Source organism: Amaranthus tricolor, chromosome 2, assembly GCF_026212465.1.
Source record: "Amaranthus tricolor cultivar Red isolate AtriRed21 chromosome 2, ASM2621246v1, whole genome shotgun sequence".
Classification (NCBI taxonomy): Eukaryota; Viridiplantae; Streptophyta; class Magnoliopsida; order Caryophyllales; family Amaranthaceae; genus Amaranthus; species Amaranthus tricolor.
The window spans coordinates 16,251,769-16,274,057 of NC_080048.1; the positions used below are offsets into that span (position 1 = coordinate 16,251,769).

Sequence of the window (22,289 nt, forward strand, 5' to 3'; positions counted from 1 at the left end):
CTATCTTTATGCAGAAGATATGCTTTATTAGCATAAAAAACACTTGCAAGAAAATTTTTACTGTGCATATATTGCAATCAGCATTTTCATATTAACATTCAGATTTTCACTGTGATTACTGATTACTCATGACATTGGGTAATGGGTTGACATTGGAATTTAATTCTCATAAAATTCCATTACATGATCAAATTCTTATACTTAGCTTAACATAAATAAGAACAATACAAATAAAACCCATGATGTAACAAGTACAAAACTTAACGCTTTTTTTGCGTTTACATATTCAACAACTTTCAATTTCAACATAGCTTCAATTTCTTTCAACTTCGCATTCTTAGCCTTCAATTTCCTTATTTTGTCAATCAACATAGCTTTCTCGTCTTTCAAACAAGAAGAAATTTCACTTGTATACTCTACATCTTTTTCCCACTTAAAAAATTTGCAATCTTGTGCCTACATTTCAAACCAAATCATGAAACCCTAATTGACAAAGAAATTCAAAAACAACATAAAACAAAATAAATCTATTGAAAAAAAATAAACTTACTGGCCAAAATGCACATCCATAAAACCTCTCACCAATCCTTGTTCCTTTTTTGACTACTTGTAATTTAGCATGAACACCATGTTTACATAAAGGAATTCCTTTTGCAATTGATGTTCTAGATTGAAATGATGACGAAGGAGAATACATGTTAAATATCAAATTACTTTAGAGATTAAAATGAAAATGGAAAAAAAAATTTAGATGTTGGAAGATGTAATTAAATTGGAAGAGGAGAGTGAGCAAATGAGGAAGATGAGCAAATGGACAAAAAACTGTCTAAATACCCTCAAGATGACGCTGCAAATGAGGAAGAAAGAGATTTTACCATTTCTCCAGGTAAAGAATCGGTCAAGTATGCCAGCGGGAAATATGTATCAAAGTTCGTATTATTCATGGTTAATTGAAAGTTCGTATTATTGTAGGAAAATCAGTGAAAATTCGTATTATTCAAGGTAATTTTTCCTTTATATAACTATCAATTTCTATTGAATCGCTGATAGTGTCACTATATTTGCTTTGTTTTGACATTGTAGGCGTAATAATTTATTGAAACATTACTAATTTAATATATGTGGTTATTACTTATTATAGACATTATTTTGAATAGAGGTGTTCAAAACAGACTCGACGACTTAATATTTACCCAACCTTATAATTGAATCTGACTTGACTCAACTTTAAAATAAATTTAAATTTATATAAAAATCAATATAACTATAAAATCCAATTTTAATCCGATTCAAAACACCAACTTAAAATGGATATCATGAAGCACTTTTTATTTTGACAAAAAAAAAAAATGTTACAAAACAATTGTTCTTGATTTGCGGTCACGTGCAAAAAGCTGACCGAACAAACTTACCGGCTTGTGGGATTCTATAAATAAAAATAAATACAAAACCCCATACTTTTCCCCTCCTTTTCCCTATACGTTGAAAAACTCATTTTCTCATTTCCCATTTGCCAGAGCTTACGTTTTCGCATTACCTTCTTTCATTTCATTTTCTATCTTCCCAACCCACCCTACCAAACATTTCTTTCTTCTTCACTTAAATCCTTACTTCGATCCAACTTTCCTTTTCTCTCCTCTTCTACTTTCATGGCGAATGGAGGATCTATCAATCCCGGAATTCGTCTAGGTATGGACTCGATTCACTCACTTTTTTCGTTTTTTCGACTTTCTTTTTATCTTTATTTGACTATTAATGTTCAAAGATATGCATGGTGCAGCAGCACTTGTTTTAGTTAATTTAGGTCTAGTGATGATATAAAATGAGTGTTTTCGTAGTTAGTTTGCTTTGTAATTGATGGTTGTTAGAGTAATTGGTAATAATAGATGAAGATACTCAACAAATGAATGAATAAAGAATAACAAAACTTAAAGGAAGAACACACAAATTTAGGAAGGTGGACCAATTTGGTATTAGATAAAACCCACCTTAAAACAATTGAATGAATATTGTTGATTGAGAGTTTTGCTATTCATTATTCATTGATTTGTTGAGTATCTTCATCTACAATTACCAATTACTCTTACTGTTGTGCGATGGCAGAAGTAAAGATTGAAAAACAATAACGAAAGCAATAAAGATTCAAACAAATAATAAAGAAAATCACACTGAGAAATTAACATGGTTCACTATTCAACGTGATAGCTACATTCACCGGCACCGAGAATCAACTTTCACTATAAACTGAAAGATTACAAGATGAATATGAGAAGCCACAACAATGGCTCTCCAAGCTTTTTCTCTCTTAGTTTTCCTCACTTTGTGTTTTGCATGCATCATCTAATTCTAAGAACAAGAGACCTTTATTTATTACATAGCTTAATAAAAAGAAATTAGGAGGAGACAATAGTGGGGTTATGGACGAAGTTAGAATCCTTGTACACCTAGTTTTAAAAAACGGTTTCGCTTTGCACCTTGTGCGCCTCAAGCTTAGGCTCAGCTGAAAACGCCTCGACTAGGTTAGGCAAAACCCACTACAAGAGGTGTGCCCCTTGGGCACCTCATTGCGCCTGTGCGCCTCCTTGTTGGGATGGGTATTTAACTTATGCATGCTTGTTCAAAAAAGAAGTTAAACTCAAAACCCAAATTTACTTGAATATGAAGTTCACAAATTGTTGCTTCTTTAAGGAAAGTTAAAAACATGCAAAGAAGAAATAGCATTGCGAATTCTTCATACCTCTCATTATAACAGTTTTGTGCTTAAGTTGTGTTTACCGCAGAGATAATGAATTTTTTTCAAGCTTGTTGATACTTAAATTTTAATATCATGTTGTTTGAAGTTATAATTTTAAAATTGATTTTTAAGCTTTGGAGAAAAAGTGCACCTCGCCTAGAAAAAGCTTACGACGTTGCCCTGCGCTTTGCGCATAGGCTCTAAGGACCTTTTGCGCCTCGATGCCTCGCGTTTTTTAAAACTAAGCTTGTACATGACAAAATTGGAGACAAATTGATTGTTTTTGAAGAGCAAGTTCCACGATCTTAGACTTGAGGAAGGTAGTTCTCTGAATCTTATTTTGATGAATTTGATTCTATTGTTATGGATTTGAGTAATTCTAAATGTTAGTTTAGATGATGAGGATCTTGCTATAAAATTATTGTTTCCTTTACCTATAGACTTTAAGCATTTTAGGAAAACCGTGTAGTAAGGTAAGGATGTTATTACTCTTGAGGAGGTCAAGGGTGCTTTATTATAAAGGGAATTAATTGAGAAACAATCAACTAAGAATGATGAATTGACCCAAGGCGGAGAGAGTCTTTTTCTTAAGGGAAGGTCTATTTGGTGAGAGGTGTACGAGTTCTATTGGGTCTTGTGAGCTAGGTGTTCTTGACAAGCAAAGACGTGTTAGCTCTAAGATGGTTGTGAATAGAATATGTAGTACTCTTTTTTGTAGTCACTCGGTGTTGTGGAGTATTTTCTTAGTGTCATCCCATGGTAATCATCGATATTTTCTTAATTTGAGAAAAGTGTGGGTTTACTTCTTGGAGCATAGTGTTGAGATTTTTGGGGTGTTCAAGGGTTTGAAGCTTATGGCAAAGAGGGAAGCCGGGAATTAAATTGGTTTTGATAGATTTACGAGATGTGGATTGATCGTAAGGATGGTTATGACTCTACGTGGTATGGCTCAATATACGTTGTTATCAATGGGATTAGGTGAGATATTTGATTCCAAAATGGTGAAGTTGGTGCTTCATGATTACTCTGGACTATAGTACTTTGGTGATATGGCCTATGTTTGTGTAGGAAACAAATTTAAATTACTATTTAAGAAGTTTGTCTTCTTAGGAAACTCGGTGAGGATCAAGAGGTACTTGTTATTGGATCCTTGCACATCAACATTCATGGTTTTCCTAGGGGTTGCCTTTGTAGTAATTTGATTATTTCCGGGCTTGTGGTTCTTCTAGCCCCAAGAAGAAGGTGGAGGTTGATAGTGGTGTTACTAGCTAAGGGGGATGAAGTTGATGATGTAAGTGCACGTATTTTAAGTGGAGTCATTCCTTTGTGTACCTTGAAGGAATGGTCATCACTCTAAAAAGATGAGATGGTGGATTATGGGGCAAGACATTGTATGTGTCTTAGTGAAGTGGCAAGTACTCTAAGACATGGGTTGGTTGAGGCGATGAACATATTTATTATGGAAGAAACTTTCATGGCTATGATGGGAAGCAATGTGATAGATCAAAGACATGTCAACTTTATGTTAAGCGATCATTGGTAGGATGTGATCTTATGTGTAATCATAGCATGGTTTGCATTGATTGGAGTTTGTTGCATTTTAAAGACGTTGTAGCTTGTGGCTTGGTGGTCTTAGGTAGGGTGCTTGTTTCTGTGTATCCAATGGGCTCATGGTTGGAGTTGTAGTTGTCTTTGGAGGTATATGTTGAAAAGGGTGTATTTGAAGTTCTAAAGTAGTTGTGTAACAATGGGGTTGAAATTGAATATTTATGTTTATAATTGAAATTTGGACTGCCAATTTTTGTTTTACATTATTCTGAGTTATTTGTGTGCATAATTGCATATTTGGAGCATTTTAATGAAATTCCTAATTTTTAGTTGGTTATTCTAGTGAGTTATTTGTGGTTTCCTCTGTTTTTTAAATGGAAATTTTTGTTTATAGGCATTCTTAATGATGTGTTAACCTTGTTATTACATTCTCATCTTTGGGTTTTGTTTTTCTAGTTCATTATTTTGAGTGTGTGTTGTAGATTTAACTGCAAAAAAAAAAAAAAAAGAATGCTGTTACCAAAAATTAGCTTAGTCTCGGAATATGTCACTCTCCTTTGAACATTTGCGATACTGCCCAAAATTTAATTTGTGTTAACTGATCGTTTCAACTAGTTGTCCTTAGGGTAAAATAGCCTTACATATATATAATACAAGTAGTTTGCACAATACTACTAGGTAGAAAACATCAAACTATATGGAATAATGATCGATTTCTAATTAGAGAATATATGAGAAGAAATGATTTTGTAATGTGTTATCTTTCAGTGTCTTTAACAAATTGCTCTAACTTCTCTTTATAGCTAAACTCATTTACATAAGAATATGTAACATCAAAGAACTTACATGGCATTGAAGTGCCACTTCAAAGATGAGCTTAAATGGCATTCAGGTGCCACTTTAAAGATGAATCCGTTATGAAGACAACATTACTATGCCATCTTAACTATGCCATTGAAAGCCATTGTAAACAAATCTTAGCAGCATATTTGCGCGAAATCATCAGCGCCCCGAATTAGGTCCCAAATCGTAGGAACCGTATCGGATCACGACCCAGATCGCTAACAGCGACAATTCATTTTAATAAGGTTGAGGCCTTCTCAACCTTTGAAATATCGGTAAGAAGACAAGAGAAAAAGGGCGGAAATTGAAGAAAAGAAGAGAAAAAGGGTATGACACAACTTTGCTTACCTAGTTGTCATCCTTAAATTTCTGCCATTGAAAGTTCTTGGAGTTAATGCACCAAGTTAGACCCAAAGATTAGGCCAATCAATCCAAAAGGCCAATCTAGGTGATTGAATGCAAGAATTTAAAGGATTCTTAATTGTTAAATGCATCAAATGTGTGGATATGACCGATCTTGGACAAGACTCTAAACGGTTTCACTCACCTTCAAGCCTTTTTGTCCTCCTACTCTCAATCAAAGCTTCACTCACTTTGATCTTAGTGGATCTTACTATGATCTTTTTTTTGTTTCACTCACAAAGGAAGAAAATAGGAAAAGAAAATGCAAATGCATTCTCTCTTAGAAATCTTATTAATCATCAAAAGTCATACAAATGAGCCTAAATGCCTCTTTATATAGGAGAACATAGAAAGATAAGCACATGACTAGCACATGGCTTTTAAATACAATTAGCCGATGTGTATCTAATAACCTCCTAAGTAACTCCTAACAATACCTTAGGATTTATTTATCAAACAACAAAGTAAATGAACAAACATACACGATTATGTTTCTATCATTAGCTACTGTGTGTCCTCCTGTGATTGCTGTGAAAATAAGAGTCTTTACACCAAGACTTGTAGTTGATTATTACATATCATTGTAAAACCAGTAAGCATAAATGAATCCCCCCATCTTAATTTGCATTATGAGCCATAACCATATATTAAACAAGCTCACCAAGTTTGCTACTTTGTGAGTGTTTCCATTGCCCCATTCAACCTCTTGCAGTTAACATTGCTTTCAATCTAAGCCCATTCACCATTATTGTGTTTAATTATTTCTTTGATTGTAGTAGGAAAAGAGTTTATGAGCAAATGAAGAACGTTTTTTTTATTTAGAACCAATCTTTTTTACTTTTCAGGGATGAAGATGAAGAAGGCACAAGTTTCATGATGCTTCTAAAAAAAGCTTTACCTTTTTTCTGTATATTTATTTTTTCTTGATGTAATCTCTCATGGTGTTGTGCTTACGACATCCTTGTCGTCTCTTACCTTTATAATAACGATTCTCAACTTTTGCAATAGTCAAGGTTATATAGGTTGGCTATGTATTAAACAAAAACCAAACTATAAACACACGTTTGTATTTTGAAGTTTCGAATTCAATAAAAACGGTTGATTAGTTTATATTGTAATGGAATTGTTTTGTGATTTTTTTGTGGTTTGAAACAAGGAAAATTAAGAAAGATATGTTGATTGAACAACTTAAAAATGGCTGAACCAAAGGTTTAATTTCGATACAGAATTTACCACGAAATTAAAGCTATGGGCTCCTAAGAACACGTTCAATCTTTAGCCAAAAGAATGAAAAGCAAAGGAACTTCAACTTACTTTCAACTACTCCAAGTTAAAATTAAATTGCAAAGAAAGAACAAGAAATGCTCAAAGGTTGTTTTATAAAGATGTAATGGAAGTAAATCAATTACAAGAGAGCAAGTAACCTATTTATACTAAAGGATTCAGCTACCAAAGATTACAAATTGCAAGCTCCCAACAGCTATATTTTTAAATCTAGTGGATAAAAGCAAGTCTCCAACAATTATATTTTTAAATCTAGTGGATAAAAGCAACTCTCCAACAACTATATTTTTAAGTCTCCAACTTGATTTGAATTGATTTGCAAATGTCCTTCATTAATCTTCATATATCCTTGATGATTTTCAGCCATTTTGTTGATTTTATGGCTGAATGTTTGCTTCGATTCTTGCTTCGCGCGCTTTTGTAAATTCGAATCCATTTGAGCCAAAAATAAATACTAGACTAAAAAGAAAATTACAACTCAACTAACTAGACATGAGACATGATTAAGCTTGATCCTAAACCTGGCTTAATAATTTCTAAAGGACTCAAATATTTGAAATGAAATAAAAGTCTCAAATTAATGAAGACTTAGTTCATGACTACGAAATTAAAGGGCTTGACATTTGGACTTTGAATTTGAGCGTCTTCCGTTTGATGTATCATGGTATTGATCCTGGTTAGCTCATGAGAAATAGATGTAGGTGATCCTACATCACAAGGTACTATCACAATGCATCAATGCAATAGGTACTGGTTTTTCCTATGAAGGAATCTCAAGTAACAAACCTCTTAACCAACCTGCCTCTTCACGAGACTTAGCTAGTGCTATAATCTATAACTCCATGGTGCACTAGGCTAGAATAGTCTATTTTTAGACTCTAGGGTACAGCTCAACCATCTATCATGAATATGTATCCACAAGTAGTTTTGGAATCATTTGAAAGAGTGTTGTAGTTCGAATCGCTATATCTCTCCAAAACAGCTGGAAACCTTTGATAATGTAATCCTGGACTCGTAGTTTGTTTAAGATACCACATGACTTTTTCAATAGCATGCGAATGCTCCATTCCAGGACAACTAGTGATCTTGCCTAACAATACCACGACAAAGGCGATGTCAAGTCTTGTACAATCAGTATAGCTGGCAATGCGCATAATCAGAATTTCTTGCACCATCACCAGTGTTTTGGATCATAAGGTGTGCATACAAGTCTATAGTCTTAGTATTCATATTTCTTAAGGATCTTCTCAATGTAATGAGATTGATTCAAAGAAATTTCATTTTCGGTCCTAGTAATCTTAATTCCATTGATCACATTCGCTTTTCCAAGGTCTTTCATGTCCAAATCAGCATTGAGCAACTACTTCATACAATTTACAACATGAATATTTGAACCAAAGATCAAGAGATCATCAACATATAAATAGACAATGGTGAAAATGTTATCTTCAAGCTTAACATATATGCATTTATCATTACTGTTGATTCTAAACCCATTTTAAATGATCAAATTATTAAATTTCTCATGCCACTATTTATAAGCCTATTTAAGACAATAGAGAGATCTATCCAATGTACACACCTTGTGCTCTTGTTCGGGGACAAAAAAACCCCTTTGGTTGATCCATGTTGATCTCCTTTTTGATTCACCATTCAAAAAAGCAGATGTAACATCCATTTGATGCACTATTAGATCATGCACTACATTTAGAGAAAGTAAACTCGTGTTGAAGTTACTCTCGTCACAAGTGAATGCGTATCAAAGAAATACATATTTTCCCTTTGTCTGTACCCTTTAGCAACCAAACGAGCTTTGTACTTATCGATTGTACCGTTAGGCTTCAATTTCTTCCTTAAAACTCATTTACACGCAATTATCTTGCACCTTGGTGGAAGATTCATTAGATGCCAAGTACGATTAGATTCAAGAGATTCCATCTCGTTATTAACAGCTTCTTACCATAGATGTAATAAAGTATTGTTGCTCATTTCTAGTCAATGATCCATCAAGCTCATGTCAGAACGAATTAAATTAAGAGGCTCAAACACTTTATTAACCAACTTATGTGGAGACTTTGTGATTTTTGCTTGGCTATAAAATTTTACGTTTATTGAAATCATCCAGAGATAATTTGGGTATTAGACCTAGATTGCTCATATATTTAATGAGTCTTTTGTTCACAAGACAAAGTCTAGAATGCCAAATATTAAAAGTACACAACATGTAAGGAGAAATTTTATTGGTTTCAACATCCAGTTTAAACATACCATCAATGGCATATCCTTTGCCTACATAAATTCCATTCTTTGTCAAAGTAAGCAAGTCTAACCTATGTCTGAGTAAAATTAACCTTATTAAAAATATAACCCCAAGTTCTTCCTCATTTCTGGAGTATGCATCACCTTCTTGAGAATAACACTTCTTTTAGAAGTAAAAGTTAGCTTCACCTTTTCAATGCCAACAACCTTAGTGGTGTGAGAATCTCTCAACAAAACTTTCTTATCATTAGTAGTCTCTATATATGTTTTAAACGTAATTCTATCATAGCAGACATGGCGTGAGACACCAATATCCACCACCACCCTTATGATCCACCAATAAGGTTGATCTCATAAATCATTGTCATAAACGTATTCAATCATACTTGCTTGCAAAATCTCAGGGTTTGCGCTTTTGCCCATATGACCTAATTTTCCACACGCATAGCACATAAATTGTTTAAAGTCATTCTTAGGTGGTTGAGACTGTTGCTGACCATTGTTCTTTTGACCATGGTGGTTGGAATTTTTCTTTTGGTTCCATGGTTTAAAGTTCTTTGCACTGGGTTTGAGAGCAATTGTGGTTTTATTTTTATTAGTTGCCACTAGCAACACTTTTTCTTTCTGATCTTGCTTAGACTTCCTCTTCAATATGGAGACAAAAAAAAGACCTTACAAAGAAAATTCCTTAGTCTTGTTTCTCAAACTTTTTTGAAGTCTTTCCAGGATGATGTAACTTAATCAATTATAAGAACTACTTGGAACTATTTATCCAGGGCCATACCTATAGAAATAATTTCATGGACATTTTTTTGAAGTTCGTTAGACTGCATTTCAACTGCATCAATCATTTGGTATTTTAACTACTTACTAACAACATAGTTTTAGCAATGATCTCTTCGGTATCATATTTCTTTTGTAGGGCATTTCATAAATCTTTAGCAAAGTTTTCCATTCTATAATAATCATAAAGATTATTACAAAAACCATTAAGGATATGATTTTTACACATAAAATCAAGCCAAAAAAGTATTCTTAATGGTCAAGAAAAACTTCATCTTTATTTTGTTCTTTTAAAGTGAGTACCCTCAAAATTCTAGGATTTGTTAAGGGCATTGGACATAGCCATATTTTCAATAGCCATGTTCTTATATAAAGGGTAAAGGTTGAAAAGAAATGTTCTGATTATGTTGTAAATATAACTTCAAAAGGACGAGAACAATTTTACTAATAATTAGCTGTGTCGCGGACTATGTCACTCTTTTTAGAACATTCGCCATACCGCCCAAAATTTATTAGGCAGGTCGTCATAGCCGGATGTTTCCAAGATGAAACAATCTTCCATATATATGTATATATAACAATAGTAGTTTGCACAATACTACTAGGCAAAAAACATCAAACCATATGGAGTAATACTCAATTTCTAAAGAGAATTTAAGAGAAGAATTGATTTTTTAATGTGTTATTATTTTTTCTGTCTTTAACAAAATGCCTAAATTTCTCTTTATATAGAGCTAAATTCGTTTACATAATAATATGTAACATCAGAGAACTTACATGGCATTGAAGTGCCACTTTAAAAATGAACTTGAATGGCATTAAGCTGCCACTTTAAAGATGAACCGTTACAAAGACAAATATTAGGAGTAATTCCACACAAAACATGGAAAAGTTTTTGAACAATTTATCACTTGTTCTAGTAGTGTATGCAAACACTTTTTGGTATTATATGTATGGTTGGGTTTGCTTTTGAAACAATAGGGATTTTTGATATGTATTTATGTGGAATGTGCAATTTCGAACAAGGTTGTGTTTGCTCGTGTGTTTAAAATTTTGACTTGGAAGAGAATTATACGTATTAGTGAAGAACTTCTGCTAGACTCTACCAAATGGAAATGGCTACTAAAAATTTAGTTTGAAGAACCTTGTTTGTCCAGTTTGTGAGGATTTGAAGTCAAATATTAGAGCGTCTTAAGACTCCATGAGAAATGGACAGTATTGTAATTATGCTCTTTTTTGTGTTTATGAACATAAACTAGATAATTATCATATGCTTTAACTTACTCTTCCCTCCTCAAATACAGATATTCAGCAACTACAATCAGATGCTCGACATCGATGGCTGCGAGCAGCTGAAATTTGTGAAATTTTAAGGAATCACCAAAAATTTCAAATTTCTTCGGAACCTCCAAATCAACCTTCAAGTAAGATGTTTGAACTTTACTTTAAGCGTATTACTTAATGACAATTTTACCTTAATTGTTGCTACTATACAAGTTACACACAATTAGCTTTTGTATTGATCTTTTTCATGCATTTTCAAACAAGCATTGGTTATTGTAGCTGTAATTTAATAAGTTTATGCAACTTTTGAAACCTTCCCATAGTTGTCTAGTGAATAATGACCACATGTAAGGTTTATATTGAGCACTTTTAATTGTTTCGAAATCTAAACTCTGAATCCGTGGCAAGGATTAGAGCACTTTTCATGTAAGAGACTATATGAGGTGATTTTCAATTAGTATTTTGAATTTTGATCCCATTTGACTTGTGAACAACTAAGAATAAGAAAAGCTAATGGAGAAAGATGTAAGCAGTAGGGCTCTTGAGCCTGGGCATTGGTTGAGAATTTTTATGAAACCTGTTGTAAATCTGTTACGTAGAAGTCATTTAGTTTTTGGGCTGTAAGGTAGGGAAATTTTTTGGCGATTGGATATATTATCAAAAAAAGGGGAAGCATCACGTTCTCCACCTTCTTACTCTTAACATTCACAACAAGGGATACATTAGTGATTGCTGTCAAAATTGGGTATCGTATCCTATTCAAGGTCAAGGAGGAAAGCGGGAATAAGTAGCGATTGAAAGAAGGGTTTCACAATTCAGTTTTATTCCTACGATTGAAATATGGAGACTAACAATCAACTCTTAAACACATTGCCCTTGAATATAATGGATTTGTGCTTCATTGTTGACTTTTTTTTTATCAAATTTAGTTGGTTTTTCTTGTTAGGCTTTTAGATTTTTTTTCCATACTTGTCTTTACCACCAATTTTCAAGATATAAGTTTTTTTACTTGTTTTCAACATGTCTCAGGTGGGTCACTCTTTCTTTTTGACCGTAAGGTTTTGAGATATTTTAGGAAGGATGGACATAATTGGCGAAAGAAAAAAGATGGAAAGACCGTCAAGGAAGCTCATGAAAAGCTGAAGGTAAGTTACCTACTAGATCTCTTTGTTTTCTCAATCAAGTGCAAACATTGTATTTTGAATTGTTACATTTGACACAATAAATGACATAGTTTGCTGTTTCTTCACTTTGTACCTAAATAAGGACATCTAGTATGAGAAGAGAAAAATGAGAAGAAAGTTGTCAACTTTTCGACGATTCATCCTATACATATAGTTCCTTATGAATTTTCTAGTATGTCTCAAGTAGAGGCTCCTCTTTGTTAAGTATGACGTTTTACCATTTTAACAATTTGTAGTTTGGAGTGTTACATGCTTTTAGTTGGAGTAAGTGTGATGAAGCATGAGAAATATAATTTGTTCTAGTATGTCACAAGTAAAGGTTCCTCTTTGTTTAGAGGTAGGAAATAGTTTTTGCTCTTAAGTATGGCGTTTTACCATTTAAGCGATTAATGGTTTGGAGTGTTACATGCTTTTGGTTGGGGTAAATGTGATGAGGTATGAGAAACTTTGTTTTTTTGACACATGTTGTACACTAGATTTGTTAGACTTATCGTGACCGATTTGAGTTTTAGGTAACTAGAACTATAATTAAAATTATTATTAATTGTTGTACTACTAGATCTAATGCTTTAAGCTATCACAGGTCGATAGTGTTGATATGTTGCACTGCTACTATGCTCATGGTGAAGATAATGAATGCTTTCAGAGGCGTAGCTATTGGTTGCTAGAAGAGTATGTCTTATTTATTTCAAATTACGTTTTTAATATCGTAAGCCTTGAATATCGTGAAATTTTTAATATTTTGAAGTTTGGGACATTTCTTGATTTTTCTTACTTGTCCCTCTCTAAATGTTGTAGGGAATTCATGCATATAGTTTTTGTGCATTACTTGGAGGTGAAGGTACGCTAGTTTTAAAATTGCTAATTTTTGCTTATATTTTGCTTTTATCATCATTGATCACTATTGTTACATTGTTGTCATCCTGTGCCCCTTTTATATTTTCATGGCTTAGTTCTCAGTCTCACCAAGTTTTAGCAAAAATCAATGTGGGGATCAATGAAATCTGAGCATAAGATAATAATGTCGGTCTTATAATTTCTTTTGTCTTCCAACTGTTTATTTGTTTATTTATTTATGCTTATATGATAGATCATATTTTATAAGTTTTTATTACATATTTTCAAGAGAAATAAGAGATTGGCCAGTAGCCAGATTGAAAAAAAAAAAGAAAGAAAGCAAGATAAGAAAATAAGAAAGATTGAAGGAAGGTTTCGAGCTTGCCGGATTTTACTAATTTCCCCGTTCAATTTATGACCGGTCATTCTCTTATTTACATATTGTATATGTAGTAAACAAGGCTAACCATCTAATCCTCTTTTCGAATGACTACATAACTGAAATGATCTCATAATAGAATATTAATTTCCCTAATAGAATTAATTATCGTCTAGTTGCCAAAAAGACCTTGTCCTCAAGGTGTGCAACAAGAAAGAGAGTTAGCATTTTGGCATAATTTTCTTATGTAGCTTTAGAAATAGGCATGCCTTTTCAGTGAACCATAGTTTCCCAATGAGAAGAATTAAGTCGATGAATTTGCAAGACATCTTGTTGTACCACAATTTTCAGATCACACAACTTTCTCAAGTTGTGAAACATGGAATACAAGATGTATACAGATGGTTTTAGGAAGCTCCAACTTGTATTCCACCTTGCCCACGCCCAATAAAGATCTTGTAAAGGCTATAGTATCTAGGAGCGAATTTTTCGTTCATCCTTTTAGCTAAAGAACGTTGCCTATAAGGCTATACTTTGAGGAACACCAAGTCTCCTTCATTGAATGAAATGTCCCTTTCTTTTATCCACATAATGCCTCTATGATATTGTATTGTAGCTTATCCAGAATAGCATCATTTTGTTGTAACATTTGTTCAAGTCTATCCACCGTAGTTTGCTTATGCCTAAAGCGAACAATATGAGGGGGTGCCCGATCATAAAGCTTAGAACGAACTCCGAAGACATTTTAATGAAAATGTGAGTGGAAGTTTTATAACAAAATTCTGCCTAATGGACCCAAGCTCCCTATTTCTGTGGTTATAACGAAGACATTTAATGGAAATGTGAGGGGAAGTGTTATAACAAAATTCTGCCTACTGGACCCAAGCTCCCTATTTCTGTGGTTGCTCATTAACAATTCAACGTGGAGGAGTTTCCAAAGTAGAGGAAAGGGAAAGGGCATGTATATTAGTTTAAATTAGTAGAGGAAAGGGCATGTATATTAACAATTCAATGTATATTAGTAGAGGAAAGGGAACGTTGCCTATAGGGGTTGTTTATATGTTAATAAAAGTAGAGGAAAGGGAAAGGGCATGTATGTTAGTTTAAATTAAGTCATGAATTTTTTTTCTAGACAATCAGATGTAGAAGTTCTTGTTGGAGTTGTGATTAATACATTTTGAGCTGTGCTAAATTGTTTCTTGGAGAGAAATGATTCATTGTCATGTATGTAAAGGGAATCGACTTTCGTACTTTCTTCATTGGTGGATGCATTAAGTATCTTTGAGTCTTTCCTCTTTGTGACTTTTTGTGGATAGATTTATTCCCATAAGTGAAGTTAGGAAATCGTGAGAAAAAAATTCAAGGAGCGAGATAGTCTCTCTGACAGTCTGACAGTCTGTCCCTTTTTCTCTCTCGTTTCTTTGGCTATTTTATTTCTTTATTACAGCTGCCATTTTAAATTTCATGAATTGATAATTTGTAATAAATAAAATTGGGTAAATATAAAACTTTGAATTAGCACCTAGGCAATGAATTTTTGAAATTTTGCTGAAGCCATTGTAGAGTTTATTAATTATGCAACCACATGAAACTGTTTCTTTTCCTGGTACCCTTTTGTTGCCTGTTTTCCTGTACATTTTCTCTAACTTATCAATTGAACAGGGTAACAGGAACAGTGCCAGGGTGACTGAACCTGTAATTTCCATTTCCCAGATTAGCAACTCTATGTCTAGCAGTGTTTCGAACAGTTACAATGATGCTTTTACCGGAAATGCTGGATCACCAAGTGCAGCTAGCAGTTTGAATTCTTATGATGAAATTGAATCTGGTAATTTCTTACTTCCCGATCAGTGAATCTCATTTGGTAAATTGTTGTTAACCATTAGTGATGTTTGAAAGCTGATGCTTTCTCATGTCTTCGCTGAATTATTTGTTATTTGTATTATTTTGATTTGTTTTTCTAATTGAAGATTGGGTCATTCCAAATTTTCTCGATTTTATCTATTGGGCACTTTATGCAGATGATAATCACCTGGCAATTTCAAGGTACCTTTCTCCTTGTTTCTTGCATGTAGAAGCAGGATTTGAAAATAATAAGATGGGTGCCCTCTTAAACTCTACCTTTCTGCCTTCATACCAGCGTATGCCGCAGCGCTATATGTATACTTTACACAGCTGTTCTGTTTTTTTTTTTTTTTTTTTTTTTTTGCAATAACATGTTAACCTTTCTCTACTACCGTGTTTTCAGAAGAGTATAAAGGGCCTCAACCATTGGATTATGTTTCACTTGTTCAACAAGGAGTTGGAACTAAGGACGATAATCAATTTAAAACACTTGACTTGGCTTCATGGGAAGAAGTCTTTCAACAGAGTACTAGAGGCTCAGAAAATTTACAGGCAAATCCGTTGGTGTCTGCAGCTCCTCTTTTTGGAAGCACTGATGTTTTTAATGAGAACTTCAGCCTGTTTTTGGATGCTGGCTTTGGTGTCAATTCTATGGCAGGAGGTTCTTTAGCTTCATACTTGCCGGTAATGTTATTTTCTTTAATTTTAAATTTCTTCGTGGTTTTGCAACATTTTGAATTTTAAACAACAGGCTAGATTGTACGAGGACTTGTTGCTCCTTGCTAGACTGTAGGATAATGTGAATGGTGAAATTATATTGAATATCTCGTCGTTATAAGTATTGTCTAATGTAAATGTAAATGGTGACATTGATGTCATATCTTAAACTTCTAAGTTCCACATGAATACATAATCCTCCCATGCGTGAGATGCTTCAAACATGCTTATTGAGTTGTTACAAGAAGAAAGATCAGCATATAACTTCCGTTCAAATGAGATCTTTTGTCAAGTTAAAATTACCTTAACTTATTTTCAGCATGTCTGTTTTTAAAATGCATAACCCCATGAGTGTTCTGCAAATCTGAACTACTAGTATTTGTAATGTGGATGTGTTTTCTTCTTTCATTTCACTGAAAATAATTCTATACATGTTCAATGTTGGCGCTGGAATTACAGGACTTAAATGTGTTACTGCTGAGTTCTCAATTTGCACATATATTTTTTTGATAACACTTGAGAGTTGAATTCATCCTAATATGCCTGTTTTGTATGTATGTCAGAATTACAATCCATTAAGCACAGAATTTCCTGACAATACGAATGTCTCTGTTAATGCAAAGCATCCATTGCTAGGAAACGTTGTAACGGGGGAGGGCTTGCAAAAAGTTGACAGCTTTTCCAAATGGATGTCCAAGGAATTTTCTGGTGTAGATGACTTGAATTTGAAGTCATCTCCTGATTATTCATGGCAGAATATTGAAACATCTACTTCCGTTGATGATCCCTCAATACAACATGAGAACTACACAGTAAGCCCCTCGATCGGCCATGATCAGCTCTTCGACATTCAAGATTTCTCACCTAGTTCTTCTTCCTCTGACACTGAAACAAAGGTAATTGTTTTATATACAGTAAATACTTGCATGTTGTCATGTGTACTGAAGATTCAAATTGACTTGATTAAGATAGACTCGTTGGCTTATCTGCGTTTAACCTTTTGCATTTTTTGCACCAAATTACAGGTTGTGATCACTGGAAAATTTTTGGTGGATCCCGCAGAGGTGTTCAAGTATAACTGGTCATGCATGTTTGGGGAAGTTGAGGTTCCTGCTGAAGTGCTGGGTAATGGTATTCTCTGTTGTTATGCGCCATTGCACATGGCTGGACGAGTCCCTTTCTATGTAACCTGTTCTAACAGGTTTGCTTGTAGTCAAGTGCGGGAATTTGAATATCTTCTAGACAGTCAAAGGGCCATCAACAGAAGTGTTTCTGGAGACAGTATAATGGAGCAGCAGCTTTGGCATCGACTTCAAAAGCTACTCTCTCTGAAAAATCCTGCAAATTTGGATCCAGTAACTGAGAGTTTTAGAAAGAATGAACCAAAATTTAGTAAAATTCTTCTATTGATGGAAGATGAGCTTTGTTTCGGGGTTGAACAACAGCTGAAAGAGAAAGTAGTCTCTTGGCTTTTTGATAAGGTAAGTGAAGATGGAAAAGGACAAAATGTACTTGATGAACAGGGGCAAGGGTTGCTGCATCTAGCAGCTGCGCTTGGTTTGGATTGGATTATCCCTCCTACTGTAGCTACAGGTGTTAGTGTAAATTTCAGGGACGTATGTGGATGGACCGCACTTCATTGGGCTGCATTTTATGGAAGGTAAAGATTTCTCTGTTTCGGAATGTGCTAGGGGTTTATATATGTGTTTGTAATTATGTTTCTCGTGAGATATTGCCTTTAAGTCTTATTATTCCGTCTTTAATTGACTTGTACCATTTTATTGTGAGTTATTTGTAGAGAGACGACTGTCGCTCTTCTAGTTGCACTGGAAGCTGCATCAGGAGCAGTAACAGACCCTTCACCAGAATTTCCTTTGGGTAGAACTGCTGCAGACTTGGCTTCAGCTAATGGATTCAAAGGGATATCTGGTTTCCTTGCAGAGCATTCTTTGACTGCTCACCTTGAGACTCTTACAATGACTGACCGAATGTTAGATACTCCGTTGGATGATTCTATGAACAAAGCTGTACATACAATGAGAGAGAAGGTGGCAACTCCACGTAATGAAGGTGATGGATCAGATTTGCCATTAAAGGACTCCTTAGCTGCACTTCGCAATGCTACTCAAGCTGCTGGTCGTATCCACCAAGTTTTCAGGATGCAGTCTTTCCGAAGGAAGCATGTCAGTGAAGGTGCTGGACCTTATGGTAATTATGAGTCTTTGCTCAGTGATGAACAACTTCTTTCACTTGTTTCATCCAAGATTCAGAGGCCTGGACGACCTGATGAGCAAACCCATTCTGCTGCAATACGTATCCAGAAAAAATTTCGTGGATATAAGAAGAGGAAAGAATTTCTGATTATTCGCGAACGTGTTGTTAGAATCCAGGTGCATTTACTTGTTTCGTTCGCAAACTAAAATATTTTTTATGGATCATTTGTTGTGATTGTGGAAACCTGCATAAGATGACTGGTGGGCGTAATGTGATATTTATTGCCAAACGGAAAGACCTATATTCTAAAATGATCAATATTACATGCTTTTGGCCAGATGGCACGGCACGACCAATATATTTTAAAATTTTGCTTGGTAGCTGTGCAAAAATGGATCAAGCTCATATCGCATTTTATATTGTCAACCGACAGAACTATTGGAGATAATATCTAATTCTATTCTTTATTTAGGCCCATGTAAGAGGTCACCAGGTTAGAAAACGTTACAAAACGGTTGTCTGGTCCGTGGGAATACTGGAGAAAGTTATTCTGCGGTGGAGACGGAGAGGGACTGGATTAAGAGGTTTTCGTCCTGATGCCCTCAATAACGCATCCAGCACACAGGGGACACAAGATGTACAGAAGATTTCTTCTGAAGATGATGATTATGATTTCCTGAAGGATGGAAGGAAACAAACGGAAGAACGTCTACAAAAAGCACTTGTTCGGGTGAAGTCCATGGTTCAGTATCCTGATGGAAGAGCACAGTATCGAAGGATTCTGACTGCTGTAGAAGGTTTTCAGAAGAATCAGGTATTATGCCTAAAATGGGCAATTTTGTTGTTTAGTTAGCCTTTCAGGTCTCAGGATATACTTGTGATTGTTGTTTAAAGTTGATTAGATTAGGGAATTATGAGATTTTTGGCTTTTAGTATTGATAATCATCTTCTTTAGGGTTAAAAAGGTAACTTGTTCAAATCAAATAATAATTTCAAATTACATATTAATTTTATCCGGAAAAAAAAATCAGGTTTTTCATTATTAGTTAATTTTAGTTCACCTCTGTAATCGCAAATAAGTAGTTTATTAGTGAAATTAGCTGTAATCAATACAAAAATGAGTCTTGATAATTAGTAAAGTAAAATTTGCAACAGTGCCTGAGTGGACAGTTCAACCCGCTGATCTTCCGAATCATTCATCAAGTGTATAACAAGACCTAGCAAGATTGATTTAATTCTTCTGTGGCCAATTGTACTCCTCCATTCCTCTCAACAACATTGTGATTTACTTTTGGTTTACATCATTCATGTTTGTGAAAGCATTGTTTTCAATGGTTGGTTTTTGATGTAGGGTCTATCCTTTGTCCTTTCAGCATGGGTGTGTATGTGAGACTTGTTAAAGGATTTAAGACATAGCCTGATGCTGCATGAATTATTCAAACTTGTTTGCCTTGCTGCCTTTAAACGCTTGAACTTGTTAGGTAACTGTTGTCAGAGTATTTAGTGCCCGTTTTGTAGTTTGTGGCACATATTGGTAACGGTAACATATTTAGGCGTAATTTTGCAAGGAACGTCCCAAATAGCCTTCGTCCTTAATAAAGCATTTTGTACTTGGCATTGGGTTGCTTGCATGTTGTAGCCTAAACGATAGTTACGCGGATTGCGGAACGGAGCGTGATCTACGACCTTGATCGCTCGTTCCTCATCACAGGTCAATCTCTGTTTCAGTTCAACGGTTGACAGTTCATATATTGCATGGAGAGTAATGCAAGAGGAGAGAGAGTTGTTGAGCAAACTTGAAGAATAATGGAGGAAACAAAGAGATGAAGAATGGAGGTTATTGTAAGAGCAGAGAGAAATGAAGAGGTATCAAGAAATTTTGCATACGAGGGAAACCATTTAATCTTTTCTTTTTTCTTTTTTTTTAATTGGAAGGGCTAGCATTTATTACTGAGAAAGTGCCTGAGTTACTGTAGCTATGTTCCGTGTTTCTGTTCCACATTCCTGTTTCGAAGTGAATTCTGTTCCAGGTAATTATGCCCAAAACCCATTACCCTTTTAGAAAAGGAATTGAGTGTTAATGAAAATTCATAAAGAAAAGGGATATTGGGTCTGGGAGTGGATTAGCATTTCTCCCTGGGGTTTCCTTGCAAAATACAGTCGTTTTCCTTACCACACAATTGTTTTCCTTACTAATGGTGTTTGATTTCTTGAGTGAGTTTTGTATGTGTATTAGCCTCTTCCATAACGCAAGTTGCTGAAAAATTTTGATTTTTTTTTTTTCTGACTTTTTCCTTCGACCTTTGGGCAAGCAGGTCCATAAAAACACCCTAAAAAATTCAGAAGATGTTCCAGTTGAAGGCGAAGAAGACATGATTGATGTTGAAAGCTTACTGGATGTTGCATTTGAATAATATTTGCTCGTCTAATTTTTGCTTGAATTTGTTTAACTTGTACATAAGTGAACTTCTGCACTTTAATTGGATGAAAGGTAATAGTCTACCATTGTAAATAATAAATACTAGAAGTATACAGCATCAAGTAGGAGAATCTTTATGAGACTGATGTGTAGAATGTTGACATTCTATAGTTTGACACCACAGTTTAGTTGTAAAAGGCTCGTTTGAACAACATTGAATTTGTTAAAAATGGGAATTATTCTCTATTTTACTCTTTGTTTATTCAATATTGCATGGCGTGTCATTTTGGTACTAATCGGAAAAGCAGTCTTAAAAGAGCAACTAACATGATACAGGCCAAGCTGTAAAGATGATGAGCTTGTGTACAAAATCCAATTTAACAGTTATCACAGACGACTTGTGAGATATATTGTCATTGCAGGGAAACCATAGAGAACGTAAAAAAAAGCTTCTACAGACGACTTCAGCTCCAATGGTAAAACCACTGGGGTAAGAAAGCTTCTTTTATCGACCAATATTCTCTATGTATTTGAAGTGCTTCAGGTGAATCACGAGAATGTGAGTTGGCCTTTCGATCTTCATCCTTTCTTGCGGCGCTTGCAAACTGTACCTGAATAATGAAGCAATATTTTATAGTTTATATTGTAGCAGTAGTATATCTATGTCAACAAGTAATAACTTTTAAGAATATGAGCAGCTCTTGTCATTGATGCTAATTTTGTGAGTTACCTTATAAAGTTGAAAGAATCATGCCTTCAATGCCTTCTACTATGTGGCATCATCGGTTAGGACATGCTCCTCTCACCGACATCGAAACACTTTTTGTTCTTGCTGGAGACGATGTCTGTCTCACTTGTTCTCTGCCAAAGTTCACTAAAGGCTTGTTGGAACACAAGCGTCTAGAAGCCCCGACGCCAAAATCCCACACGACCTTATTTCTAACCATGTTTACTTTCATTACTACTGCGACAATTATGTCACTTTCATTTTCCACAATTTTATACAATTTCAAATCACAAAAACTTGGACGAGACGGTCTCATTATGAGATCGTCAATTTGGGCTGGTCTAATTTGTGCGTGTAACATTTCAATTTATTGGGCATTTATTAATTTTGACTTTAAAGGTATCAATTTTGAAAATGGATACCTTTAAGATCGAAATTGATACCTTTAAGATCAAAATTGAAAAATGCTCAGAAAATGAAAAAAAGCCTAGGTTGTTACACGCACGAATTAGGCCAGCCCAAATTGACGGTCTCATTATGAGGCTGTCTCGTCCAAGACCAGTTGATTTCCAATTGTTCCAATTAAAGCGTCTAGAAGCCTCCACGGATCGCAGTTCGAAACCTGTTGCAGATGGTTCCGGTTCGGGTACAAATTTTCAGCGATTTGAGACCAGTTCGACTCCGATAACCCGAACCATGGCCATCAGTACTCGGATCCAATCTCTGTCCTTCCCTACTGACAATGGATTTGTAAAAATAAAATATAGTAGGAAAAGTACACTCTGCTAGACTTATTTTTGTTGTTGTAGTTAATGGTAAGTTTTTTATTT

General features: G+C 34.7%; 1 protein-coding gene across 9 annotated transcripts; it reads left to right on the forward strand.

Annotated features, from left to right (window-relative positions):
- Nucleotides 1–1,480: 1,480 nt before the first annotated feature.
- On the forward strand, nucleotides 1,481–20,977 carry LOC130805052 (calmodulin-binding transcription activator 1-like). Of its 9 annotated transcripts, none has more exons than XR_009040134.1 (14): nucleotides 1,481–1,689; nucleotides 11,158–11,277; nucleotides 12,167–12,282; nucleotides 12,905–12,993; nucleotides 13,120–13,162; nucleotides 15,200–15,365; nucleotides 15,508–15,678; nucleotides 15,786–16,066; nucleotides 16,663–16,995; nucleotides 17,125–17,759; nucleotides 17,898–18,489; nucleotides 18,786–19,127; nucleotides 20,025–20,179; nucleotides 20,629–20,977. XR_009040134.1 is itself a non-coding variant. In XM_057669655.1 (14 exons), exons 1-13 carry the CDS (start codon nucleotides 1,650–1,652, stop codon nucleotides 19,532–19,534), a joined length of 2,994 nt encoding a protein of 997 aa, XP_057525638.1. In that variant the 5' UTR covers nucleotides 1,481–1,649; the 3' UTR covers nucleotides 19,535–19,565; nucleotides 19,665–20,977. The 9 variants fall into 9 exon arrangements, 8 of the variants coding, with proteins under 8 accessions (XP_057525638.1, XP_057525637.1, XP_057525640.1 ...); XM_057669655.1 differs by adding an exon at nucleotides 19,469–19,565 and having other exon boundaries at nucleotides 19,665–20,977; XM_057669654.1 differs by having other exon boundaries at nucleotides 19,469–20,977.
- The last annotated feature ends 1,312 nt before the right edge of the window (nucleotides 20,978–22,289 follow it).

Bases quoted from the DNA above. Each gene is read 5' to 3' on its own strand.
- LOC130805052 (XM_057669651.1), top strand. From the start codon at position 1,650: ATGGCGAATGGAGGATCTATCAATCCCGGAATTCGTCTAG. The intron at 12,994-13,119 runs GTATGTCTTATT...TAAATGTTGTAG, and splicing joins AGCTATTGGTTGCTAGAAGA to GGAATTCATGCATATAGTTT. The intron at 18,490-18,785 runs GTGCATTTACTT...TTCTTTATTTAG, and splicing joins AACGTGTTGTTAGAATCCAG to GCCCATGTAAGAGGTCACCA.